At 53.9% G+C, this 22,818-nt stretch overlaps 1 protein-coding gene across 1 annotated transcript in view; it reads right to left on the bottom strand.

The window, feature by feature from the left end:
• SDK1 (sidekick cell adhesion molecule 1) overlaps positions 1-22,818 on the bottom strand; it is a 745,496-nt gene that overhangs the window by 106,124 nt on the left and 616,554 nt on the right. The window contains exons 18-22 of the mRNA XM_070780283.1: positions 17,969-18,084; positions 15,576-15,768; positions 10,955-11,053; positions 5,492-5,683; positions 2,883-3,004 (exon numbers count right to left, since the gene is read on the bottom strand). Coding sequence (XP_070636384.1) covers positions 2,883-3,004; positions 5,492-5,683; positions 10,955-11,053; positions 15,576-15,768; positions 17,969-18,084 — 722 coding nt within the window. The remainder of the gene's footprint in view (positions 1-2,882; positions 3,005-5,491; positions 5,684-10,954; positions 11,054-15,575; positions 15,769-17,968; positions 18,085-22,818) is intronic.

Raw genomic sequence — 22,818 nt, forward strand, 5'->3', positions numbered from 1 at the left:
CCAGGGTCTTACTGCTGACGTTAAGGGTCTGGAAACTTACGCTCTCGGAATGCGGCTTGGCGTCAGCTTGCTCTGCTCTGGGTGGAACAAGGTGTCTCGAGGCAGGTGGGATCCATGGAGGCCGGTGGGACCCTCCCCCTGGCGCATGAGCCCTGTGGGTCCTGCTCTCTTGCTATCGTGCTCTCAGTCACGTGCAAAGTCCTCCTAAGAAGGACCCCCGGGCTCCCCATGACCTTCCCCCAGCTCCTCCCTACACCTCGCACTCCAGCCATCTGTCCCCCACAGAGAAAGTTCCTGTTCCTTTCCCAGCAACCTGAAAGTCCTTCCCCTGAGACAGAACCTTCCTCCCTGAGTGCACAAATGGCGTCTGTTTCTGCTCACCGCTGCGTTCCTCATGCCAGACTAGGGCCTGGAGATAAACACATGCTATAAACACTGTTGAGTAAACGCAGGTTCATCCATTCAGACTGTACCAAACAACCGTCTTAGTCCGTTCTGTTGCTCATTGTGATACAGAATTAAAGGAAAAATCGCAACCAATGACACCATCAAATTGGTGGAACCTATACCAAACCACTGCTGAGCTTTACAAACTTGCTGGCATACCGAGTGCAGCACTTTCACAGCATCATCTTTTAGGAGCTGAAATAGCTCGACTGGGATTCCAGCACCTCCACTAGCTTTGTTCGTAGTGATGCTTCTTAAGGCCCACTTGACTTCGCATTCCAGGATGTCAGGCTCTAGGTGAGTGATCACACCGTTGTGGTTATCCTGGTCATGAAGATCTTTTTTGTATAGTTCTACTATAGTTCAACTGTATATTCTTGTCACCTCTTCTTAATATCTTCTGCTTCTGTTAGCTCCATACCATTTCTGTCCTTTATTGAGCCCATCTTTGCATGAAATGTTCCCTTGGTATCTCTAATTTTCTTGAGGAAATCTCTAGTCTTTCTCATTCTGTTGTTTTCCTCTGTTTCTTTGCATTGATCACTGAAGAAGGCTTTCTTACCTCTCCTTGCCATTCCTTGGAACTCTGCATTCAGATGGGTGTATCTTTCCATTTCTCCTTTGCCTTTGCTTCTCTTCTTTTCCCAGCTATTTGGAAGACCTCCTCGGATAACCGTTTTGATCACTGTCTTGATAACAGTCTTGATCACTGCCTCTTGGACTGGAAAAGGTCAGTTTTCATTCCAATCCCAAAGAAAGGCAATGCCAAAGAAAGTTCAAACTATCGCACAATTGCACTCATCTCACACGCTAGCAAAGTAATGCTCAAAATTCTCAAAGCGAGGCTTCAACAGTACATGAACCGAGAATTTCCAGATGTTCAAGCTGGATTTAGAAAAGGCAGAAGAATTGTCGACATCCGCTGGATCACAGAAAAAGCAAGAGAGTTCCAGAAAAACATCTACTTCTGCTTTATTGACTATGCCAAAGTCTTTGACTGTGTGGAAGGCACACTGTCACAACAAAATGTGGAAAATTCTTCAAGAGATGGGAGTACCTGACCCCCCGACCTGCTTCCTGAGAAACCTGTGTACAGGTCAAGCAACAACAGTTAGAACTGGACATGGGACAATGGACTGGTTTCAAATTGGGAAAGGAGTACATCAAGGCTGTATATTGTCACCATGCCTATTTAACTTATATGCAAAGGACATCATGTGAGATGCTTGGCTGCATGAAGCACAAGCTGGAATCAAGACTGCCGGGAGAAATATCAATACCCTCAGATATGCAGATGGCACCACCTTTATGGCAGACAGTGAAGAGCAACTAAAGAGCTTCTTGATGACAGTGAAAGAGGGAAGTGAAAAAGCGCGCTTAAAACGCAACGTTCAAAAAATGAAGATCATGGCATCTGGTCCCATCACTTCATGGGACATAGATGGGGAAACAATGGAAACAGAGAGAGAGTTTATTTTCCTGGGCTCCAAAATCACTGCAGATGGTGACTGTAGCCATGAAATTAAAAGACGCTTGCTCCTTGGAAGAAAAGCTATGACCAACCTAGACAGCATATTAAAAAGCAAAGACATTACTTTGCCTACAAAGGTCAGTATAATCAAAGCTTTTTCCATTCAGTTCAGTTCAGTTGCTTAGTCGTGTCCGACTCTTTGCGGCCCCATGGACTGCAGCACCCCAGGCCTCCCTGTCCATCAGTCATGGTTTCCCAGTGGCTGTGCATGGATGTGAGAGCTGGACTACAAAGAAAGCTGAACTGATGCTTTTGAACTGTGGTGTTAGAGAAGACTCTTAAAAGTCCCTTGGACTGCAAGGAGATCAAACCAGTCCATCCTAAAGGAAATCAGTCCTGAATATTCATTGGAAGGACTGATGCTGAAGCTGAAGCTCCAATACTTTGGCCACCTGACGCAAAGAACTGACTCACTGGAAAAGACCCTGATGCTGGGAGAGATTGAAGGCAGGAGGAGAAGGGGACGACAGAGGATGAAATGGTTGGATGGCATCACCAACTCGATGGACATGAGTTTGAGCAAGCTCCAGGAGTTGGTGATGAACCAGCAAGCCTGGCGTGCTGCAGTCCATGGGGTCCCACAGTTACACGACTCACATGACTGAGCGCCTGAACTGAACCGAACCATGACTCCCACGTGCGCCCCCGCCAGCCTTTCCTCCGTTATCCTGTAAGAGTCCAGTCTGACACCCTGTGTCCCCGCTTGCTCCCACGTCTGCCCCGAGCGCCCCAGCCACTCCAGTCTCCGTTTCTCCTCCTCCAAACGCCACTGCCCCCCAAAGCATCCAAGGCCGCCCCAGCCAGGGGTCATCTATCCTGCGAAGGCATCACTGAGCTGCCTGTCACCTCCAGGCCCTGCGTCACTCTACGGGGACTGCAGCTCTCCGCTTCAGGGTGACCATACCTGTCCCTGCACGATCCACCTGGAGATGGCTGTCTTCCCATCGTACCCTGGTCGGAATTGGAGCGTGGCCGAGCGAGGGCTAATGTTGGAAATGACCAGATTGGATGGAGCACCAGGAAGTTCTGGACACAGAGGAGAGAGGGAAGGTGGAGATTTAAATCCTGCCACAGCTCAGGAAAGGTCACGTCAGCAGCAACCACTTCCAACACGCCTTCACACGGAGACAGGGTTGATTTTCACAACTGCCAGAGCGAGAAACACAGTGTTTCCTCCGAGGCTCCTAGAAGAACCAAAGGGCTGAGTCTCCCTTCTGACAATGCCCTGGTGCCTTTGAAAGAGGACGGGGAGGGGGCATGCACCCCGAGTAGCTCCGGGCAGCTTGAAGCGGGAGGTGTGCGGGTCCCAAGCCGTGGGCTTCTTGGCTCTGGTTTCCAAGACAACCGGACTCAGGTGAAAGTGCAGAACTCGCCCCACTCTGCCTGGGCTCTGTTGCTCTGGCAACTGAACAAGGGCAGGTGGGCTCTGCGTGTGGCCCCTCGTCTGCGGCCACCTGTGGCTAAGCCTCCTCCTTGAACAGAGGCCCTTCTGCAGGTTGATCCCCCTGGCCCGCCCCCGGGAGCCTGTCCCACTAGAAAGTGAGATGCTGTGGGTTCATAGTGAGAGCTCTGACATTACTGGGCAACTGAAAAACGCTCGAGGAAGACCGCGGGATGTGACGAAGGCAAGAAAGACGTGACACCAGTGTCAGGAAAGGCTCCCAGACGCGCCGTGTCCAAGGGACGACTTCTGGACTCACTGTCTCTGGGGTGTTTAAGACCAGGTCTCGCACGGGGGCAAAAGGACCACTCTGGTCATGGTTCAGGGCTGGCACACAGCACATTGCTGGGCCCTCAAGGGTCCTTTCCACCTCACGTTTAATGAACTTGAAGAGAAGACTATTTAAATCGAAGGACAGGTGATTCTGTATATCTGTCAGCTCTCTGGGTTCTTTAGCTGGTTCTCCAGTCACGAATGGATGTAAACTTCGAGCACCACAAACAGATTGCAGCCCAGAGTGATGGTCATCATGTGCGTTTTCTTGGTGTGTCCCAGGATAGACCCCTGGGTCCTGGGGACCTGACCATCAGGGAAGCAACAGCAGCCCCCGGCCTGCCCCCAGCCAGGGTATCAGGCCCACTCAGCGTGGCCGGGCCCAACTCCCGCAGCCCTTCTCTGCATCCGGGGTACTGCTGCTCACAGTCATGCTGGGGCTGAGGCCGCTCAGAGGTGAGGCCAGCTGGCCACTTGGCCCCGGGTGGACGATGTCCAAACCATCCAGGGAACAAGCTGGTCGCTCAGGGATGCTCCGTGTTACCCTGGCCACTGTCCATTAGCCGGTTCTAACGAATTAAATCACATGGCATCATCGCCACCTCATTGTCACCAGTTACTAAGGTCCTAACCACGTTTTGAATGTGTGCTCTGGGAGCTGCTATGTGTGTGGAATACATGAACCTCTCTGGAAGCCAAAGACTTCCTTCTTAAGAAAGGACACGTGTCTTACGTAAATGCCTTGCTACGCTAAGTCACTTCAGTGGTGTCCGACTCTGCGCGACCCCATAGACGGCAGCCACCAGGCTCCCCGGTCCCTGGGATTCTCCAGCAAGAACGCTGGAGTGGGTTGCCATTTCCTTCTCCAATGCATGAAAGTGAAAAGTGAAAGCGAAGTCGCTCAGTCGTGTCCGACTCTACGTAAATGCCTTAGAGAAGACATCTGATCGGCTCAAGTGTGGGCCCTGGCCAGCAGCGTGGGCGCCACCTGGAGTGCGTCCTGGGGCAGGCTCTGCAGCCTTGCTCACATCCAGGGGGTGGCCACGTGGCAGTGGGCCCAGCACAGACTCGGGGCGGGGGTCGAGATGGATGCACAGGACAGTGTGAGAAGCCCTGCCCGAGAGAGTGGATGGTGGTGGCTGTGCGTCAGGGAACGGACAGCCTGCCACGGGACCCCAGGCTCCTGGCTCCCCGAGGAGAGGGCTGCAGGGATGACCACTGGCTTCACTCTCGGGGGCTGTCCTGCTTTTCTTAGAGACCCAAAGGAGGCGACCGGACGGCTTCTGGAGAGCACAAGGTCTCCGATTTAGCTACAGAACTGAATCGATGGCCCCACAATGTTTTCTCACATCTGTGTGTTGGTGAATTCCTGGGAAAAACGCTTTCATTTTAAATGTAAACCTTGGAGAGAAACAGTTGAGTGCAATTTCTGAGGCTGGAATGAGTGTGAACGTTTAGGGAGATGATCTGACTTCCAGAAAGGCCCCACGGAGAGTGGGGTCACTGGGCCCCGCCGGGGGCGGACGCGCTCCCTGACCTTCACTGAACCCCGTCTGCCCGCTTCCTCCCCACCTTCTCCTCCTCACAGACCCACACTTTCCCTGATAGCTGAGAGGATACTTTTGTGCTTCTTAGTCTTAACTGCAATAATTCACTGACCCCGACCATCCGATGCCAGGGCTGACACCCCTCTTTCAAAGGCCCCCAGTGACTTCTGCACGAAGATGCCCACCAACTCAGAGCAAGAGCGAGGCCCAGGGGACATGGCTGCGGGGAAACTGGGGCGCGAGCGTACTGACCTGGGGGCACCCCGGAGGAGATGGTGGACGAGGTGGGCACACCGGCGCCCGCGGCGGTGACAGCTGCCACGTCGATGGTGTAGGTGGTGAGAGAGGACAGCCCCTGGATCTTGTACTCGTGCGTCGAGCTGTTGAGGGTGAGCGTGAGCCTCGAGGTGCTCTGCCCATACACCTCCCAGGAGACCTGGTAGCCTGGAAGGCAGGCGGGGCACAGGGTCAGTTCTGGGGTTCGGGGAGCTGGGGCGGAGGTGGGCGCCCCCTGGTCTTTGCGGGGCTCTGAGAACAGTGGGGAGCCCAGCGGGGCTGCCAGTCCAGGGCCCATGGGGACGAGACCCCAGCCACAGGGGGCAGCAGGATGGGGCTGGGGTCTTGGCAAACTCCGTCCCGGGGCAGGATGGAGGGGGGCCTTGGGGAGGATGGAGGAGGGGCTGGGGGAGGAGGGGGAGGGGCTGGGGAGGACAGAGAGGGGCTGGGGGAGCAGGGGGAGGGACCCGGGGAGGACGGAGTGGGGCTGGGGGAGGAGGGATGGGGTGCCTGGGGGAGGATGAGGGGCCGGGGGAGGACGGAGGGGCTGACGGAGGAGGGCTGGTCTGCTGTCCTCTGTGCAGCCTTCCCTCGTCAGATGATGCACGCGCTTCATCCGCATTTCCATTTTTATAAACCCATATTTTCATCACCCAGCGCCCTAAATCAGAGGCTTGCTCCTGGCTTGCAACTAATTTGTGGAAACGCTGCCGCTCTTCCCTTATAAAATGACTGATAAAGCGCTTTTTGCGGTAAAGTTTCTCCCCCGACCACTTGCGTTGCTCCCAGCCCTCCTTCCCCCTTGAGCCTGTTTTCCTAGCGTGACACCAGGTCCCCCCCACCCGTGCTCAAGTTCATCCGTCGGGGCCTCAGGATCACAATTCATTCAGCCTTGGGTCCCATCGCGATCCGGGGCTCAGAGAAAAAAGACCCAGGCAGCCCTGAGTCGCTGCCTTGCGGGGGTGTGTTCTGTGATCAGAGAACACTTCGGAGCGCCCCCCCCCCCACCCCCGACGAGGGAGGCGCTGATGGAGGGCCCCGGGCCGGGGCGAAGTGCTGAGAGCGCTGTTCTTCTGTCCTCCCGGCCGAGAGCGTGGAGAGAGAAGTGCTGGGAGGCTCTTTGTGCTCCTTCTCACTCTGATGAAGCAATAAATCGAGCGAGAGACTTGCACTTGCAGGTAAACAAGAATTTAGAGGAGAGTCTTGGGACTTCAGGACTTTGGAGAAAAAAATAACGCTAGAAGCCTCTGCCCGTCAGCTGCCCCGCAGCCTGGCGGCCTCCGCGGGCGGGGGTGTGGGGGTGGGCGTGGGGCGCGGCCCTTGCGGGGGGCGGGGGCGGGGCAGCAGGCCGTGGAGGACAGGGGGGCCCTGCCGCACACGGCAGCCCCCGCTTCCCTGAGCTGCACTTCCGGCCGCGGGGTCCCCACCGCGGGCCCACGTGAACCGAACCGCGGACTCGGCTGCCTCCCGGGCCCCTCCCCTCCCCGTCGTTCTGCGCACAGAGGACGGTGCTCACCCCAGACCTGAGAGGCTCCTCCCGGCTTCCCACCCTGACCTGCCCTCCCTCACCCTCAGAGGCAGGAACACCCCAAGGCTCTAAAATCCATCCGTTCTTTTTTTTTTGCTGAGTCAGACTTTTGGGACTAAGTGTACAGTGAAAACCAGACCACCCGGCAGGGCAGTGAGGACCGGTGACTTCACACACGCCGTGTCCATGACCTGTGATGTCCTGAGTGCCCCACGCGCGTGAATTCACTCAGCCTCGGACGGAGCTCTGAGGCTGCAGCATCACTGCCCCCGCCTCACGGAGGAGGGGACCAAGGCCGCAGCTCCTCACCCTCCCAGGGAGCGCCCTCCCAGCCCGCCGGCTCTGGGGAACCCTGCTGCACCCAGGAGGACTGGGGGTTGTCCGAGGGACCTCCACTCTGAGAGGCTCGAGTTGGCCCCGCACGCACCGGACGAGAAGGGTGCTGTTACACACTCGTGTTCTCACGCGTGCCGTTAACATCACCACCTTGTCCGCCAGACAGTTCTCTTTGTTTAAAAGCTGTTCTTCATCAAGCTTTACTAAAATATAGCATCTTGTTCTGCATGGCAACCTGGAGTCCAAACACAGCGCTTCCAGCACCCTCAGCAGAAGAGGATGAGCAGGGCTCCATGGCACGGCAACAGTCTGGTGGGCGGCCGTTGTGGATGCAAATGAAGCCAAGCGCACAACGGAAGGCCCTCACACGCTCGGGAAAGGACGCGGCAAAGGCCAGCGACAGCAGCGGGCCTGGATGCTCCGCACAGAGGCATGGAGCGTGGGCACGTGGTGGGCAAGGCCCCTGCAGGCAGGCTTGGCCGGAGTGCTCCTCGGGGCCCGGTGCGGGAGGAGGGAAGAGAGAGCCCCCTTCCCAGGGTGTGCCCTACCTGCTCCAAATGCTGCCTAACTGAGACTAATGACCAGTGGGGCTTCAGAAACGATTCCCTGTTGAGCTGAAGTTCATTCTCCACGAGAGAGCAGTGCATCCAATCGTGAGCTGTCTATCCGTGTCTTCCTGCTCATAAATCAGCGTTTGGGGGGGACCGTGGGGAATGCTGCCTGTACAGGGGCAGCGCGGGCGGAGTTCGCTGGGCGCCCCGCGCCCCTGCCATCTCCCGCTGGCTCCTTCTGGGCGCTTCAGGGGAGCTCCCAGCACCCAGTCTCCTACGGGTGTCTGGGCCACAGAGCGGCCCGTGCGCAAGACTGGATGTTGTGGTGCCATCTGCTCAGCAGCTTCTCTGACGGGCATTGACGGGATGGCTTGGGAGGGATGGTGGCTGGTGCCCTGTAGACGCTTCCTGAAAGGGGCTTTCGGAGGCCAGGTTTGCCCACAAACACAAACACGGTTTTCTTTTGCTGTACTTGGTGGGATTCTCTCCCTTCAGCCTGTAAAAGGCCTTTGGGGTGTGGCTGGCGTGCCCCACGGGAAACCAAGTCCGTCTGGGGGTGCTGCCCTGCATGTCCAAGTGGAGCATCCAGGGCAGGGAGGGTCCCACAGAGGGCAGGGGTCCTGGGGGGTGACTGTGGGGACACTGAAGCCGGGGTCTGGCCTCTGGGAAGGCCCCCCTCTACCTGCAGCTCATCTTACGGAGTTGAGGGGAGAGGTGAGGCAGAGAACAGACCAGGAGGAACAACGTGCCCCCGAGGGAGGCATGGTTGGAGCGGAGCGTCTGCCTGAAGCTCTGACCCTCGGAGCTGCCACTGCACACCTGCTTCCAGCCCAGGGCAGGGTGGCCGGCTCTGAACAGCGCGAGCTGCGAAGGCCGAGTTCCATGACAAACAGTAGCTGTTGCTGGTGACTGCAAGTGTTTGTTTAATAAAACACGAAATTGGGTTCATTAAGCCCTATTAGCTGCAGGAATTGATGGTCATCAATCAGGAGTGTTGGCTGCGGGTGCCCAGCCTGGGGAGGTGGGCACCACTCGGGGGGGTGATGCCCGTGGGTTTCCCACAAGGCTGGACACTGGAAGGGAGAGGCGGGCGGTTGCTGGGAGGCCTGGGAAGGGCCGAGGGTGCGACTGTCAGTGGGAGACCTTCCAGTGGAGTCTGTCCACTGAGGCGTGCTGGCCAGGTTTTTGAAACGTACCCCCTTTCTGTGGATCCTCAGGGCTGAGCCGATGAAGGCGAAACGTCTGCCTGCCCCGTGGCGCCCCGGCCCCCTGAAGTCCGTGGCAACTGCAGCTCTCACTCACTCTGATTCGGGCCACAGGTGTCCCCACAGGGCTGAGCTGGAAGGACTCCCTCCACGTGGGGGCCGCTGCTCGGCTTTCAGTGCTTCTGAGTTTGCTTCCCTCTTGCTGGTCGTCTGATTTCCTCCCTTTGTGCAGCTTAAAGCCCCAGGAAGCTGGATTCCTCTGGGTGACCGCCCTTCTCTGCCACACCACCCCCGCCACTTGGTCTCATTCCTTCCAGGTGTCTTCCCTACACATGCGGCACTGCGTCCTCTGCCCAGAGGCCTCAGAGTGTGAGCAGACTGGGCTTTGGAGGTCTGATTTCCGTAGGGACTGTCCCCCTTTCCTGGACTTAACATCATTCACAGCTTCTTGAGGGCAGATCTAGATTCATGCATTTATTTAAGGGGGTCAGAGGCGGCATTGGCTCAACGGTGCCCCTAGTGGCGCCTCCCGGATCGGAGCACTCCCCCTGTAGGGGGTCTGGTTGGGTGAGGTGAGCAGAGGGCACCTTCCTGAGCAACAGGAGAGAAGCGGGGAGCTCAGCATAGGGACAGACCCCGGGCTGTGTGTGGGGGGCTGTGTCTGAGGCCCCGTGTGAACCTGCGGCTGGAGCCAGTCACAATCCCGGGATCAGAGCATGCTGTGAGCCTTCGAATGCACCCTGTCTCTGCTGCGTTCCCGGCGGTTACAGAGATAAGGACATGGAACCGTGTGAACACCACGTGGGGCAGGAAATTCGGGAGGCGGGCGGGGCCCATCGGATTCCAAGCTGGAGAAGCTGGGCAGTGCCCGTGGCGCACACATCCCACTGGGAGCTAACTGGTTACTTAGGAGGGAAATGCAGACATTCTTCTTTCAATGAACGCATCTTCGTCTTTGAAACGGCTGTTCAGTTGCCGGGATATAATACTTATAAGCTGTCTGCACCTAACCACTGAGGAAGCGGAATCGCCCGGCCTTCCCCTGGCCAGCGGCACAGGCCCCGGGAACACGTGGAGCGAAGCCCCGGCCCTGGGCGGGGAGCCTGGGCCAACCCCTGTGCTGCGTGTGGATGATGCGATTTAAATGGAAATTCAGCCCTATAATCTGGAAGGTTCTTCAAAAACCTCTTCTACAAAATGAAATCATTAAAAGTCCTACCAAAGTGAGCCGTTCCCCTGAGACGGCACTGCAGGAGAAGGAGGCGGCCGACGCGCAGCCTGGGGCCCTGCTCCCTGGACGCCCCTCACTTGCAGTGCCCCCCGGGTGGCCTGGCATCGGGGCAGGGGACAGGCGTGGCCTGGCCGCTCTCTGGGGTGGGGCCAGGGGGTGGGGGAAGGCGGGGGCAGGGCCACCCCATCACGGTGCCTGTGTTCAGCTCTCCCTGCCCACCCGAGCCCCAGCCTCCTCAGCTGTAACACTGCCGTGATCTCAGCTGTCAACTCCCTCCACGGCCACAAGATTACGGAAGAGAAATAGTGGTGAGAGGACACACCCGGAGCACGAGTCTCCTGGGCATGTCAGGGGCATGTTGAACACGCCCAGGAGACCGAGCCGGCACGCTGGGAGGCTGCAGCCCAGCCAGGAGGCGCCCACACGAGGCGAGGCCCCGGGACAGGTCTTCCCCCCACCTTGGCCCTGTGACAGTCACCCTGCAGGCCCTGGGCACCCGGGCGCTGCCAGCTGTGGCGCCTGGAGCTGTGTCTGTCCCTCTGTGTGGGGCAGACTTGTTTTGCCTTTTCTGACCACAGAGACCCTTACCTGTAATGATGCCGTTTTTCTCCAGGGGCTCCTGCCAGCTGACCTTGAGAGACGTGTCCAGAATCTCAGTGAAACTCAGGTGGCCCACGGCTCCCGGTTCTGGAAATGAGAACCAGAGACATCTGTTAGCATGCAGCCCGATTCTCTCCAGACGGATTGGTGGGGAACGTCTGTCTGTGGAAGGAGGCGGGAGCCGGGACCAAGCCTGCCGGTCAGAGCCCTCAGGAAAAGCCAGAGAAAACCCAGAAGCACAGGGTCTGAGATGTTAGAGGGACTGGGCTACGGTCACATGAGTGATTTCTGTCGGCCTCACCCCGGCCTCGTTGAGAACTGCAGAGACCGGCAGTGGGAGATGCGGACGCAGTCCCTGCTCTTTCTCCTCATCGGATCTAGTTGAACAATCGGGCGGTTGGACCCCGCAGGCTACTGCTTACTCCAGCGTCCCTGACGCCCCTGCATCCGTGTTGTGTGTCTGTCTCGTGTGGGGCCGCAGCCAGGAGCCCTGGCCAGGAGGCCGGGCCGGCCATGCCTGGTCGCTGGCCGATGCCTGCCAGCCTGATCCAGGCTGTGACCTGCACTTACTCTCCCCAGGGAGCCCAGGGGCAGGGCAGGCGTGAGAAATTTCCAGCAAAAATTGCATGTTTCCCTTGAATTTCCCTGACAGTAGCCTCCTCCTAAGGCAGGAGGGCAGCGCAGCAGAGCTGCAGTTGCTTCAATGCTGGGCTTGGCTGGGCCGAAGCCTGGTCCCTGCTGGCCGGCTCTGTGGTCCTTAGAGTGGCTAAGCCTTAGTTTGCTCATCTGCGAAACAGGGAAAATAAAAGTAACTCACGCTGCAAGGTAATTGTGAGAAAAACATGTAATAAAACACGGAAGCGGTTAGCACGTCCCCGGCCTCACAAGAACGCTGACTGACGGGCTGCTGTTGTCAGTAGCTGTCAGTTATCACGCCATCAGAACATGGAGTCGTTTCTAAGCTGAGCTTACTGTCGGTTTGCAAAGCGCCAGAGAGAAGAGGCCTGAAAGGCCAGCACGTGAGCTAAACAGGTCCGGACTCTCAGACCCAGAGGGTCGTCAGGAGTCCGCTCTGACCCTGCCCCGGTTCTCCGGCTGTAGAATTCCACGCCGGCTCAGAGCAGGGATGCGCAGGGGCCAGCCTGGAGCTGGGTCCAGCACCCGGGTCTCCTGCCTGCCCTGGAGGGACTGCGGGGGCCACCAGGGGGCTCTGAGCCCACCGCCTGCTCCAGCTCCTCCAGGCTGAGCACTCCAGCGCCCCCACACCCGGTGCCCTCGGGGCCGCCTCCCCAGGAGGTGGGAAGAGGTGACAGGTGACTGTGCCCACAGTGACGGGTCACACGTGCTGGTTAGGTCCCCTCTGTGCCGCGTGGCGGGGGGGCAGGTGGGAAAGGAGACCCTGGAGAGGAGGCGCAGTGGTCAGACGGGGCGGGGGCTGGTGAGGCGGGGGGAGAGGAAGAGAGTGGAGGTCCCTTGCGTCCCAAGTCCCGAGCCGGGCCTCGTGGGGCGCCTGGCGGCACCCCTTGCACCCGCAGGTCACCAGCCCTGCTCCGCGTGCCTCTCTGCGGTGGCACCCCCGACATGCACCCCTCTGCCCTTTTGCAGGAGAAGCGCAGGGGAACGTTAGGGGGAGGAAAGGGAGGAGCAAAGGCAGATTCAGAGGGGAGACAAGTGTGCTCCTTGCTGGGTGGGGAACCAGGTTCCCACTGGCCTCCCGTGGACACCTCTGGGCAAGGGCACACAGAGAGCTTTCTCACAATAACAAAACATGGTTTCTTCAGCCTAGAACAGGAGAGCATGAAGTCAAGGGTCCCTGGTGTCCATCCTGGAGCCGAGCTCAAGGATTCCAGCTAACCGGCCTCAGCCCTGTTCTGCCCACTGTCAACCCTGTAGAGACAGCAGGATTTTAAGGCGAATCCCACACCTGGTACCCAGTTGGTACTTGGACAAAGCCTCTGAACACACCTCGTGATTTAAAAAAAAAAAAAAATGATAACAGCCTCAGCAAATTCACTCATCTGGGCGAAACTTTCAAAAGACTCTTTATGGATAAGCTCACACACTCTGACAAATTTCACTCTCTGAGTGTGGAACACCGTAAAGCAGGATGGCTGTCAAGACCGTCTCGTCCTCCTCCAATTCTAAGATTCCAGAAGGACACTCTGACGGATTTTTGAACTGACTTGTTCTTTTTTTCGATCGATAGAATAGCGAAGAAAGCTTTTTGCTCCTTTTATGTTCTCAGTGTTTCTGCTTCCTGGATTCCTGCCCAAATATGCTTGTCCTCTAGCTCTGCTGGAACCAGCTGGCAGCGTCTCGGCTGAAATTTATATTCTGTTTCCTCTCTGCTGCGCTGCCCCCCCCCGCCCCCTCCCCACAGTTCTTATTTCATCAGAGCTTTGGAGAAGGAGGCCCGCTGTGTGTGCAGAACTGACCAGGGCGCCATCTGCGTCGTCAGTATGGGGTGATGGGGGCCATTTCGCTGGCACGCAGAGCCCCAGGTCCTCTTTTAAAGGCTGCACCCCCAGAGCTGACAGCAGCCCTGTGCGTGCTCAGTCGCTCAGTCATGTCTGACTCTGTGTGACCCCGTGGACCATAGCCCGTCAGGCTCCTCTGTCCATGGGATTCTTCAGGCAAGAATATTGGAGTGGGTGCCCATGCCCTCCCCCAGGGGATCTTCCTAACCCAGGGATTGAACCCGCATCTCTTAGGTCTCCTTTGGCAGGCCGGCTCTTTACCACTAGCGCCACCTGGGAAGGCCAACGGCAGCCCACCTCCCACCTCTCAGGGAGACCGTCCATGCCCACGAGGATGCTCTGTCTTTCTAGGTAGGACTGACAGGCTCCCTGTCTATCAAAAAATGGTGGTTCAGTTAGAAAATTCTAAAAAGATGATGTCACTGCTACTCTTCTCAACTCTCAAGAAACTTCTCGTTTCTCCTTCTTACTGACGCTGGGCCTGGGGCCCTGAAGGCCCTGCGCCCTGGCTGCCCAGCACGGTGACGTTTCTCCTTCTTCCTGACGGTGGGCCTGGGGCCCTGAAGGCCCTGCTCCCTGGCCGCCCAGCACGGTGACGTTTCTCCTTCTTCCTGACGGTGGGCCTGGGGCCCTAAAGGCCCTGCGCCCTGGCTGCCCAGCACGGTGACGTTTCTCCTTCTTCCTGACGGTGGGCCTGGGGCCCTGAAGGCCCTGCGCCCTGGCCGCCCAGCGTGGTGAGATGTTTCCTCGTAGATCGAGTCTGTCTTTGTTGGTGTTCAGTCGCTCAGTCGTGCCGACTCTTGGTGACCCCATGGACTGCAACTTGCCAGGCTCCCCTGACCTGCACTGTCTCCTGGGGTTTGCTCAATCGCACGTCCACTGTGTCTGTCTAACTGGCAACAATAGAGCTTTTTAAGTCAAGAGTTCAGCCGGGAGTCTTCTCTCATTTGTCTGAAGAAGTTCCCTGCTTTTGGCACTTGTTATTTTTAGTAAGTGTCCTCTGGAAAGTAACACCCAGTGTCCAGTTGGACCTGCTGTGGCTGGAGCTGAGATGCTGCCCTGGGCTCTTCTCTCAATAATGAAATGGAAGAAAATGCCCACATGATGAAGAGCTGCGAGGGGTGCCTGAGGCGCTCCGAGAATTCACCGCCGCCTCCCTCAACTGGGGGTGGGGGGCTTGCCTTCCCACTCGCCTGCAGTCATAAAGGAGTCAGCTGTGTTTCCTTCAGGGCAGTGGAGAAGGGGCCTTCCAGCAAGCAGAGCTCCTCCTCTTCCAGAGCCCCCCCACCCCGAGGCCCCCTGCTTGCCCCTCTGCACACAGGCTCCAACCAGCCTCCTCGTACACGGCGGGGCCAGGGCCCAGCCAGCCTCCTGCTTCTCTGAAGCCCCCTGATCCCAAAGCGACTGCACCCACTTAGGTGGTTTAACTGCCAAGGGCCTCATACTCAGACGCCCCGAGGTAGCACTGATTTTAAGCATTTCCGTCTGTGGTGAGACTGCACGCTTCCGTTACAGCCCCAGCCTTTCCTGGGAGAACACGGTCACAGTCGCTAAGTGCTGGACTCCCAAATCTGCTTCTTCAGGCCCGCTGCTGCCTCGACGTGCGTGGGCCCCGACTGCGCCCCGCGTCCCAGCCCTGGACCTGCCTTCACATTCTGGTCACGGCCGTCACCGCCGCCCCGTCACCCGAGCCGCACTTTGCAGAGTCATCCTGGAGAGTCCCTTCTGCCCACCCCGGCCCTGGGCCCCGCCAGCCCTGGCCCTCTGTAACACGCCTCTGCGTCTCCCCTGTGCTAGCCCCGCGTCCGGGGCACAGGCTCTCATGATTGTCCGCCTTCTCCCCAGACTGCATCACCTTGGTCTCTAGTCCATCACCACAAAACCTCCAGACAGAGCTTTGAAACCACTCGAGCCACAGCCCCACGGGAAGTCCTTCCGTGGTCCCGAATGCCTAGACGGCTCCGACTATGAGTCTTAACTGAGCCGTTGAGATCCCTCTGGTCAGCTCCCAGCTTATTTCTCTAGGGTCACCCGCACCCCATAGATACACGAAGCTAAGCTGGACAGGACAGTGGCCCAAGCCTCTTTGATGACTAAGGGGTCTTGAGGAGACCCTTGGAGAGGGGACTCACTGTCTTCATGCGTCCGTATGAGCTGCGGCGTGCTCGGGGGCCCGTCCCCGGGGGTGGTGAAGCACAGAACGGACGTGAAGTAAGCAGTAAACTTCTTCAGGTTGGTGATGTACCCGTGGTGGACTCCGTGGAAGTCTGGGGCAATGGTGACGACAGTGACAGCTTCGGGGACGTCACCTGGCCAAGCCAGAAGCTGGGATGGAACAGGGTGAAAACGAGGTTTAATTTCATGCTTTCAGCCTCAAATCTGCACCAAAATTTTATTTTGTGATAATATGTCTTCGAAGAATGCAAAATCATGATCAAGAAATTTACTATAGTCTACATTTTATAATCTCGCTGAAAAATATGGATTTTAAAAGATATCTCACAGACTACTTGAGTACAAATATGTATATTTATGGGCTTCCCAGGTGGCGCAGCGGTGAAGACTCCGCCTGCCAATGTGAGACAGGCAGGAGACGTGATCCCCGGTCGGGAAGATCCCCTGGAGAAGGACAGGACAATGCACTCCAGCATTCCTGCCCGGAGAATCCCACGGACAGAAGAGCCTGTCGAGCTACAGTCCCCGGGGTCACAAAGAGCTGGACGTGACTGAGCAACTGAGCACGTGTATATTCCTATATGCATTTTATACACGTGTATATAGAATATCTACTGTAACTCACATTGGGAAAAAAGACACTTCTCAAACTTTCACTTTCTCTTCACTTAAACTTGTTGCAGAACATACATATATTTAACATTAAGAAGTAAAGATGACATTACCTGTTATTTGAATGGATCAGTACAATGAAACATCAATACAAATATTTTTCTGGATGGGCACCTACTCTGACTCAAAAAGAAGTCCTAAGTTCAATGGGAACAGTGTTAATTATTTATAATTTATCTCATGCCGGTTTTCTAAAAATGGATTTGGGGAGACTGATTATGAAAATCGAAGTGTTAGTTGCTCAGTCATGTCTGACTCTTTGCGACCCCATGGACTATGGCCCTTCAGGTTCCTCTGTCCATGGGACTTCCCAGGCAAGAACACTGGAGTGGGTTGCCATTTCCTTCTCTGGGGATCTTCCTGACCCAGGGATCAAACCCGAGTCTCCTGCATTGCAGGCAGATTCTTTACCACCTGAGTCACCAGAAATACAGTATATATACACATTCCAAAGGAAGTTATTTTAATGTTTTGGCACATTACTGTATGAATGTGACTTTTAATTCCTCTGACATCAAACATTTCTAGCACTAACTAGGTCTGAAAATTGACACACCACAGGACAAGGAGCATGTTTATGTAGAGTAAGGTGACAACCAAGCCACTGAATGAACGCCCTGGTCTTGCCAGAAAGATCTTCACTGATCAATGTGATTTCAAAGAAACTTCTGTCTGTAGCTACCTCTGGGAGAAAAGAAAAGACAGGACAAATTTCCAACTATGCCTGTCTTTCTAGTGAAAAACAAGTGTTTTAATAAGTTGACTCCAAATGGCGGGGGTGGGGAGTGAACTGCGTTCTGAGGAAATAACACTCTCTGAATCTGAAATTATCAAGTTTTTAAGCAAACTAGGTGGAACCCCTGAGTTGACCTGCTCCTGCACAAGATACGTGGACACATCACACTATAGATGAAATGAAGGCGGGCTCCCTGCCCCAGCCAGGAGATGCTTATCCAAAAGGAAAGCAGAGCTGTGCTTCTGGAAGCTGCATGCAGGCACAGCTCTGAAGGTCAGAGGCTGGTGCTCAGACCCGGCACAGGGCAGGCAGGAGCGCGTTTTGTGTCTGCTCAGTTCAGGTAGGGTCCCCGAGCCAGCAGGTCTCGGTTCCACCCACAGAACTTGTCCTGAAGCAGTGAGGGGGCACCTATTCATCATTACTTGGTAGAAACCTCACTCAGCTGTGCCCCGTGCCCTCTGTTCCGAGTCTGCGCTCCTCAGAGAGACCCCCTTCTGGAAGGAAGCATTTGGTACGCGTTTGATTTCAACCTGCCAGGCCGGGTCTCCCACCGGTCATTTTAAATGGATGGCCTTCTCATAGCGTTGCTCAGTCCTAGCGGAACCAGCCTTTTCTGGTTTTTTTTTTTTTTTTTGGCTGTGCGGGCTCTTAGTTCCCCACCCAGGGATTGAACCTGCACCCTTGGCAGTGAAAGTACAGAGCGCTAACCCGTGGACCAGCAGGGAATTCCCAACAACCATCCTCTCGACGACCAGTAATTAGAGTTTATGAGTCAGTATGGCTGGTGATAAGACTGCGGATGAAAGGAGACCCCGCCAAGGTCAACATGTCTGTAATGGATGCCGTGGGTTCCTCACGAAACGAGGTGCGGGGCCCCTCCCTGATCATACGACCGCGCCGGCGCCGAGACGGCCCCCTCCCTGGCTGTGGCCCCAGGCGTACCTTGTATCCCTGGTTGATGCCGTTGATGAACTGCTGAGGCGGAGGGTTCCACAGGAATTGGATGGTGGTGGAGTTCACGGCTTCCACCTGCACATTCTGCGGGGGCGCGGTCGGCACTGCTCCAGGGCGGGGGCAGCAGGAGGTCGGCAGGAGGCACGGGGCGGGGGCGGGGAGAGAAGAGACCCTGAGCCGCCGCTCTCGGCTCACCAGCACGCTCAGCGCTGCGAGCCCGGAGGGTGCTGCACGGTTTTGGAAGCGAATCGTGATGTTACAACAAGAAAGAGCTGGGCTACTCCTCACTTTCTGTTGGTGAATTCTTAAAGGAACAGGCAGAAGAGTGGACCAGGTCATCTCAACCCACGGTGAGCCTTTCCTAGGGGGTCCCAAGATAGACAGCAAACAAAAGCTTTCTCTGATTTTTTTTCAGTTAGCCAGTATTTGAGATCAAGGCAAGGTTTGATCTAGGCCTCTGCATCCCCTGTTACATATCATTCTGTTTTCAAGCCCAGTTATCCTTTATATATTAAAAAAAATCCCTTTTCATATGTACTTACTTATCCATTCAGAGGCTAAATTTCTCTTTGTCTGCCATAGAAACCACCAATAAAAAAATTTCCACTTTCCATTTCTTTTATTGAAGAGCTATTGAGCCCAATTATGTGCCTGCCCAGAGCCCTCCAAGGAAGTCACATTCCTGGGGAGCGGCTCACTTTCAACTTGAATTGCCCCAGGCAGCTCCCTCCGGTGCACACACAGGTGGAACCTCTGTGCCAGGTGTGTGCGGAAGGCTTCAGGCCAGGGGACACCGCACGGGGGCTGGGAGAAAGGGCAGACCTCCGAGGGTGGAAAGGCCTTGAGAAAAGTGTTCACTTCGGGTAAAATGGAGTCAGCAAAGGCAAGCGATTATGAGAAGCCTGGTGAGTGGTGAGAGAATGATGGGTGTGGCTGGACATGGGGTTCTGTGGGAGGAAGGGGCTGAGAAGGTGGGCGGGTCACTGTGGGGATGGCCCTGGACGCCGGCCGCAGAGGTTGAGAGCGTACACGGAGGGCAGTGGGAAATCAGCGGGCTTCTGGAAATGGCAGAGACAGGACCCGGCCGGCCTCTGAAGGACGGCCTCTGCAGAAGGGGCAGGCCGCAGGCTGTGCTGTACAGCTTTCTGCGGGACACATGGGCAGGTCTTGGTTCTTTAGGAGCTTGTTTCAAGGGAAAGACAGCGGATCCCAGAGGATCCTTTGGCTCCAGGAACAGAAACAGAGACACGTGTCTCTTGGCACAGAACACGTGAGAATTCAGTATGATCCTGTTAAAAATCACTGCAGCTTTCATTACGCTCTTCTTCAGAATCTCACGTCATCCGGCAGAGATGAGAAAGACACACGGTATCCTAGACCTCCCCTCCAGACTCCAAGCCGCCCAGCTGCTCCCGTCTTCTCCTCCTGCGCTGTCTCTGGTCCCTCCTTCCATACCATACCAGGAAGACTGTCCTGCTCACTTCCCGCTCAGCACCATCCTGAAGTGGTGGACTGAAAACGGCCACAGGCATCACTGAGCCGAGGGTCTGGGCAGCTGGGAAGCACGGCACAGCCATCAAACACGAGGAAAAGCTGAACAAATGAAAAAGTCTTACCCTTTTGTGAGCCCATAAGGAAGCTGAGGCCACCGGGCCACTGTGTCCGAAATACAAGAAAAGAGGGACCCTCCCCCTCTTCTTAAAAAATAGCTTAAAAGTAAAAGAATGGGAAAAAATACTCGAAAACACTAATTAAGATAAACCTGGTGTCATTACATTAATATCAGAGTAAATATCCTACCAAACAATAAACCGATGATAAACCAGCTCGTGACATGATGATGGCGTGCTCTGTCCCTCAAGAAGACCCAACAATCCTGAATGTGGATGCACAGAGCTTCAGCGTACAGAAGGCAAAACAACAAAACTGACAGTAAAACTACACAAAACTCCCGGGACAGGTGGAGACCTCAACACTCCACCCAAAAAAACAGGCAGGCCAGGCGTCTCAGTAAGGATCTCCGAGGCCAGAGCAACACCACACGGAATCTGACCCACACGATATTTACGTAGAAATCTACCCAAGGGCAACAGACTACACATTCTTCTCAAGCACATGTGGAACTTAACCGAGATGGACACATTTGAAATATATACCTCATGCAAAACAAGTCTAAACAAGTTAAAAATAACTGCAATCACAAAAAGTGTCTTTTATGACTCAACAGGATTAAACTTGAAATTAACAACAGAAAGATATGTGGAGAGTCCCTAAAAACTTGTAAATTAAGGAACACACTTCAAAGTAACCCACGAGTTAAAGATGAAATCACCTGGAAAATTAGAAAGCATTTTTAGTTTAATAAAAGGGAAAAACACAACATACCAAAATTTGGGGATTCAAAAGTGCTGGATCATCAAAAAAGCAAGAGTTCCAGAAAAATATCTACTTCTGCTTTATTGACTATGCCAAAGCCTTTGACTGTGGATCACAACAAAATGTGGAAAATTCTTCAAGAGACGGGAATACCAGAACACCTGACCTGCCTCTGAGAAACCTGTATGCAGATTAAGAAGCAACAGTTAGAACTGGACATGAAACAACGGACTGGTTCCAAATAGGAAAAGGAGTACATCAAGGCTGTATATTGTCACCCTGCTTATTTAACTTATATGCAGAGTACATCATGAGAAACGCTGGGCTGGAGGAAGCATATGCTGGAATCAAGATTGCGGGGGGAAATATCAATAACGTCAGATATGCAGATGACACCACCCTTATGGCAGAAAGCGAAGAAGAACTAAAGAGACTCTTGATGAAAGTGAAAGAGGAGAGTGAAAAAGTTAGCTTAAAACTCAACATTCAAAAAACTAAGATCATGGCATCTGGTCCCATCACTTCATGGCAAATAAATGGGGAAACAATGGAAACAGTAAGAGATTTTTTTTTTTTGGGGGCTCCAAAATCACTGAAGATGGTGACTGTAGCAATGAAATTAAAAGACGCTTGCTCCTTGGAAGAAAAGCTATGACCAACCTAGACAGCATATTAAAAAGCAGAGACATTACTTTGCGTACAAAGGTCTGTCTAGTCAAAGCTATGGTTTTTCCAGTAGTCATGTATGGACATGAGAGTTGGACTATAAAGAAAGCTGAGTGCCAAAAGACTGATGCTTTTGAACTGTGGTGTTGGAGAAGACTCTTGAGAGTCCCTTAGACTGCAAGGAGATCCAACCAGTCCATCCTAAAGGACATCAGTCCTGAATATTCATTGGAAGGACTGATGCTGAAGCTGAAGTTCCAATACTTTGACCACCTGATGTGAAGAACTGACTCATTGGAAAAGACCCTGATGCTGGGAAAGAGTGAAGGCAGGAGGAGAGGGGACAACAGAGGATGAGATGGTTGGATGGCATCACCGACTCAATGGAAATGAGTTTGAGAAAGCTCCGGGAGTTAGTGATGGGTAGGGAAGCCTGGCATGCTGCAGTCCATGGGGTTGCAAAGAGTTGGACATGACTGAGCAACTGAACTTAACTGAATAAATAGCCTTTAGATGTTTATATTAGAATCTAAACTTCAACTGTAAGAACCTATAAAAGTAAATTAAAAAAGAAGGAAAATAGTGACGAAAAATACCAGGAATCAGTGAAATAAAAATAAACAATAATAGAAAAAAAAACAATGAATCCAAAAGCTGTTCTTTTAAAAATCAGTAAACTTCTAGCCAGACTGATAAAAAATAAATAGAAATTGCAAATTACCAACATCACCAATAACAGGAGACACATCTATAAACTCTACTGATGCTAAAAGAATAAAAGGACATTTTGAGTATCTTTATGCTCATTAACGGAGAAGGCAATGGCACCCCACTCCAGTACTCCTGCCTGGAAAATCCCATGGATGGAGGAGCCTGGAAGGCTGCAGTCCATGGGGTTGCTGAGGGTCGGACAAGACTGAACGACTTCACTTTCACTTTTCACTTTCATGCATTGGAGAAGGAAATGGCAACCCACTCCAGTGTTCTTGCCTGGAGAATCCCAGGGACGGGGGAGCCTGGTAGGCTGCCGTCTATGGGGTCGCATGACATGACTGAAGTGACTTAGCAGTATGCTCATTAATTCAACAACTTAGATGAAATGAACAAATGTCTTTAAAGAAACACACTTCCAATCTACTCCAGAAGAACTAGATGACCTGAGTAGTCAAATAGCTATCAAATATTTGAATATAAAATTAAACACTTCCAAAAAACAAAACTCTTAAGCATATAAGGTTCAATGGTTAATTTTACTAAGCATTTGAAGAAAAAGGAAATAAAAGACATTCTAAAGCATTAAGCTGACACCAAAATCAGAAAAAGGTGCTGAACATAAAAAGAAAGAAAAGTAGACTATAGGCCTGAGAACATAGATGCAAAATCCTTAATAAAATATTAGAAAAATCAAATTTAAAAATATGTAAAAATCACAATTTATCCTAATTCAAGTAGGGTTTATCTTACAAACACAAGGCTGGTTCAACACTTGAATATTCATCAGGGTAATTTGCCATTATCAATAGAATTTAGAAAACATGATCATCTTAATCGTTTTAGAAAATCGTTTAACAAAATTGAACCTCCAATAGTGATTAAAGGAAAAGTGAAAGTGAAAGTCGCTCAGTCATGTCCACCTCTTTGCGATCCCATGGACTCCATGGAATTCTCCAGGTCAGAATACTGGAGTGGGTAGTCTTTCCCTTCTCTGGGAGATCTTCTCAACCTAGGGATCGAAGCCAGGTCGCCCGCATTGTAGGCGGATTCTTTACCAGCTGAGCCATAAGAGAAGCCCAAGA

This window comes from Bos indicus, chromosome 25 (genome assembly GCF_029378745.1).
Source record: "Bos indicus isolate NIAB-ARS_2022 breed Sahiwal x Tharparkar chromosome 25, NIAB-ARS_B.indTharparkar_mat_pri_1.0, whole genome shotgun sequence".
In the NCBI taxonomy this organism is placed as follows: Eukaryota; Metazoa; Chordata; class Mammalia; order Artiodactyla; family Bovidae; genus Bos; species Bos indicus.